Below are 4,311 nucleotides of genomic sequence, written 5' to 3' on the forward strand. Positions count from 1 at the left end.
ATTGTTTCACGCGTAACCAAACCACAACCTGAGCCAAATCACAGGATATGTACAACAAGAATAAACTTTTTAACTTCATGACTCATGTGACTGAATACAGGATGAGTAAATATTTCTTTAAAACGTTTGATAGAAATGGCTTTAAAAAGTTGAATGGTTCATGCTGACATGTGACTGTGGTGGAAATTTCCCATAAAGAGGCAGATGAGAGAGTTGTCCTTTTGTGCAATTTATTATAAAAATAAAGGAAAATAAAAATAATGGGGAAAGCAAATCAAAAACATGGATGTTGATCGTGCACATCAACAAACCAAAAACCCACTGGGGAGATCAGTGCACACACCACAAAGGTGTGATGCAAAGAGCCCACGATCCTCAAGTTGCTTCTGCCTTTTAGCTTCTCTGTCCGACTAGGGTGGAATGTCTTTCTAACCCAATCAAATTACATGCACCCTGTCTTGCCTGTCACAGTGTGTGTGAAGATGTTTACATTCTCACACCTGCATCGCTGACGTCCAACTATCTGTGAGAAAGGAGCACCGAGTCTCAACAGACAGAGACACAACTCCCCGACCTTGGGTTTGGGAGCTAGAGTTGAGAGTCTATCAGGCAGAGACAACCATTGAACAATCTAGGTGAAATGTCACATACATACAGTAAGACAAAACATAAGCTATTAATTGCAGAACATAAGTCATAAATCATATAATAACTGCATAGAATAAGGAAGAAACAATTTTTCCTATAACAGTGACCTTCTGTAATCCAGGTCTTTGAGCCTTGACATTAAAAAGATATACAGCCTTCACTAATAACTAAGGAATGTTCCAGAGTGAGGTGTCATTTTGCTTTTGAGAAATGCTCCTACTGAAAATATGAAACACACCCATTCCCACAGATGTCTATAAATTTGCTCAAAACAACAATGGACAGGAATGGCTTTTAAAGCATAAACAACCCTCATCAGCACAGTTTGACTAATACCTAAGGAATGTTGCTGAGTGAGGTGTCATTTTGCTTTTGAGAAATGCTCATGCTGTCAAAAGTAAAACACACCATTTCCCACAGACGTCTATAAATGTGTCTGTGGTGATTTCAGCAGCAGCACTGATCATCAGATCATCAGCCAGCATCAGCTTCCAGGAGGACTGGTCTCCAATCACCAGCTGAGCACCATGAAGAAGCAGATCCTCTTTGTGACTCTGGTCTGGGCTCTCTGCAGTACAGGTAACATCCATTCTTTTTGGATGAAAGGTGGATCCTAGATCCGTATGCTAGAACAGCAAAAAATGGACCCAAGCTGAGACCCAAACTGGTCTCTGGAACCACAGAAAGTTATGATTGTACTTAAGATTTAAAATCTTTGTAGCTACTAAAGAATACAGTTTTAATTAAACATCTTAAACAGCGTTTGAGAATTGTATCATCATCATTTATTGAGTATCCTGACTGCTAATGACACACGTACGTTACCAACAATGACCAACAGGTCCAGCAGCAACTCAAACCGTAACCACTGCTCAAACCACAAGAACGACCACTGCAACTCCAGCAGCAGCTCAAACCACAAGAACGACCACTGCAACTCCAGCAGCAGCTCAAACCACAAGAACGACCACTCCAACTCCAGCAGCAGCTCAAACCACAAGAACGACCACTCCAACTCCAGCAGCAGCTCAAACAACTGCAACCGCTGCTCCAAACACAACCACAACTGCTGATGGAACCACAGGAACAACCACAACCGTTGCTTCAACCTTGACCACCTTTTCTACTACCACTCAGCCACCAGTTAATCCTCCTCAAACAACACCAACAAATGTTGGCAATCCAGCTGCTTTTTATAAACGGACTCCATGCTTCAACCCAAAAAATCGTTTGCTTGTCCAGCAACAGGAGCAGTTGTTTGCAGAGCAACAACTGCTGACCCGACAGCAGCAGTTGCTCTCCCAACAGGAACAAGTGCTGATCCAACTAGAGCAACAGTTGTTTGGACAGCTACAACTCCTGGTTGAGCAACTACAACAACAGTTATTTGCACAGCGTGACCTGCCGTTCCAGCAACAGCTGCAGTGCTACGAACAACAAAATGGCCTGTTCCAGCAACAGCAAGAGTTGTTTATACAGCAACAACTCCTGGTCGAGCAGCAGCAGCTGTTGGCCGTACAGCAGCAACTGGTGGCCCAGCAACAGGAACAGGTGTCTGCACAGCAACAAATGCTGTACCAGCAGCACCAGGCCTTCTGCAACCGACCAGTTCGACCATTCTAACAGTACTTTGAAAGTACAGGTAGTCACAAACGTAGATTTGCTGGTTTTCATTCTTTGTAATGATCTTTTCTGAATTTGCAATCTAGTTTCTGAATAAAAAAAGTCTTTGGGCTCTTGTGTGGGTCTTTACTGTAATACTGTGACTCTGAAGGTGTGTTAGTGATAACAGGTCACTTTGATCAACGCACTACATAAATAAAAAGTGTTAATTAACTGTACATATTTGTGTATCATTCCACTGCAGCACCATGGTGTCCTGGTACTATGGGCCATCAGTCCACCACCCACTGCTACATGAGCCCTTAGCACAGTTCAAAGTGAGTTAACCATGAGTATTAATGATGCTGACCACTTCAGGCCCAAATCACTACTTTGAGAATGAGGTTCTCTATACATTAAGAAATGAGGAAATTTGCATCTGTGATCTGGTTTTGGAAATACAAGAAATTGGAGAGAACTGTGTGAGATTAATTTATCAATTGATTGACAGCAAGGATGATTTTCCAGTTTCACTGCATTTTACATGTAAATCAATCAACACACAACAAAGAAAATAACTTACACCATAATCTGGTTGAGCAGGTTAAACGGATAATCTTCCATTGTTCCCTGCTTCATCTGGTTGTGATGTACACTTTGTATGTGATGTGCCCTTTTTGACTCAAATGCTTTTGCTATGTTTTGGGCTCTCACTGTAAAAAGGCATGACAATCATGGCAGCAGTTGTCTGAAGCAGAGACCCATGGCCAGCCATTGAGGTAGCCATTGATGAAGGCGGAGAATGGGTGGTCGCTGTCTGAAGCGCTATCCTTGGGGTGGCCAGAGGCAGTCTCCCTTGGAGACAGATGTGGGTGGGACCAGATGCAGGCACAGCACATATTGACCCTGGTACTGGAGCATGAAACTCAGAAGCAGACTTTAGAGCCGTTTTGAGGGGAAGAGCAGACACCAAAACTATGACAACACCTGATGACCCTAATGATACCACTAGGACGGGTAATAACTGTGAAGCCACAGATCAGACAGATATGTCATAGCAGAGTCTGGATATGGCTGTAAGTCAGCAGCAGTATGTGGTTGGACAAGATGTGGCATTGCAAAGGCCAGCAAGGAGAAATGTGACGACATGCACGCATGGCTGAGACATTGCAGAAGGGGCTATACATTGAGCCCATGCTGCATGCTAATTGGATGTGGAACAGGCTATGAAACTGGACATGGTGCTAGAGCAGAGGCAGAGAAAGCAGGACCTGATGGCATCACTACAGAAGCAGGACAAGGCTGTGATAATGCCACAGAACCAGACAAGACTGGAACAAAACTGCAGAATCAGGTGATGGCAGTTTTGGCAAAACAAGTTGTACAAGAAGCTGTTGGCAAACTGTAGGAAATAAAACTGGCAAACGTTCAGCACTTGACTTGACTTGACTGCAGTGAAAAGAGGAACTGGAGAGTGGGTGATACTGTAGAGCAGGGGTGCCCAACCAGTCGATCGCGATTGACAGTCTAAGGGAGTATTGAGATTTAACTTTTAAAGGTTTTTATTGGTTGTTAAATATTTGCGGTATTTACTGACAGATACACCTCACGTTATTAGCAGGGACTTGCTGTTTAAGTGTGGAGACAGCTGCAACTTCAGCAGAGTAAAACTCAACTATGGCACAAGCCAAAAAAACAAAAACATATAATTTTCATTCAGAAAGGGAAAAGGATTATTTTTTTGTTCATTCAAAATCGAGGTCCATCTGTCTTATTTGCAATGTCAGCGTGGCCTTACAGAAGAAGGGCAATTTGGAGCGGCATTTAAAGACTGCACAAAAGCTTTGGCACAGATTTCCTGGGTAAATCAGCCCTACACACCCGAAAAGTCTGGGAATTGAAGGGGCAGTTAGCAGCACAGCAGTCCATTTTGGGTGTGCATCTGAACAATAAACTGGAGTGAAGACAACACGGGTGCACTGTACAGGAAGGATCAGACAGACTACCTGCTGAGGAGACTGCGGTATTTTGGAGTGAGGGGGCCACTCCTGAAGACCTTCT

At 43.4% G+C, this 4,311-nt stretch overlaps 1 protein-coding gene across 1 annotated transcript; it reads left to right on the forward strand.

The window, feature by feature from the left end:
- Positions 1 to 1,059: 1,059 nt before the first annotated feature.
- LOC114844463 (uncharacterized protein DDB_G0290587-like) lies at positions 1,060 to 2,382 on the forward strand. Its single transcript, XM_029131851.3, has 2 exons — positions 1,060 to 1,227; positions 1,490 to 2,382. The coding sequence occupies exons 1-2, from the start codon at positions 1,176 to 1,178 to the stop codon at positions 2,269 to 2,271; spliced, it is 834 nt and encodes a 277-aa protein (XP_028987684.1). The 5' UTR covers positions 1,060 to 1,175; the 3' UTR covers positions 2,272 to 2,382.
- Positions 2,383 to 4,311: the final 1,929 nt, after the last annotated feature.

The sequence above is a fragment of the Betta splendens genome, chromosome 17, assembly GCF_900634795.4.
Source record: "Betta splendens chromosome 17, fBetSpl5.4, whole genome shotgun sequence".
In the NCBI taxonomy this organism is placed as follows: domain Eukaryota; kingdom Metazoa; phylum Chordata; class Actinopteri; order Anabantiformes; family Osphronemidae; genus Betta; species Betta splendens.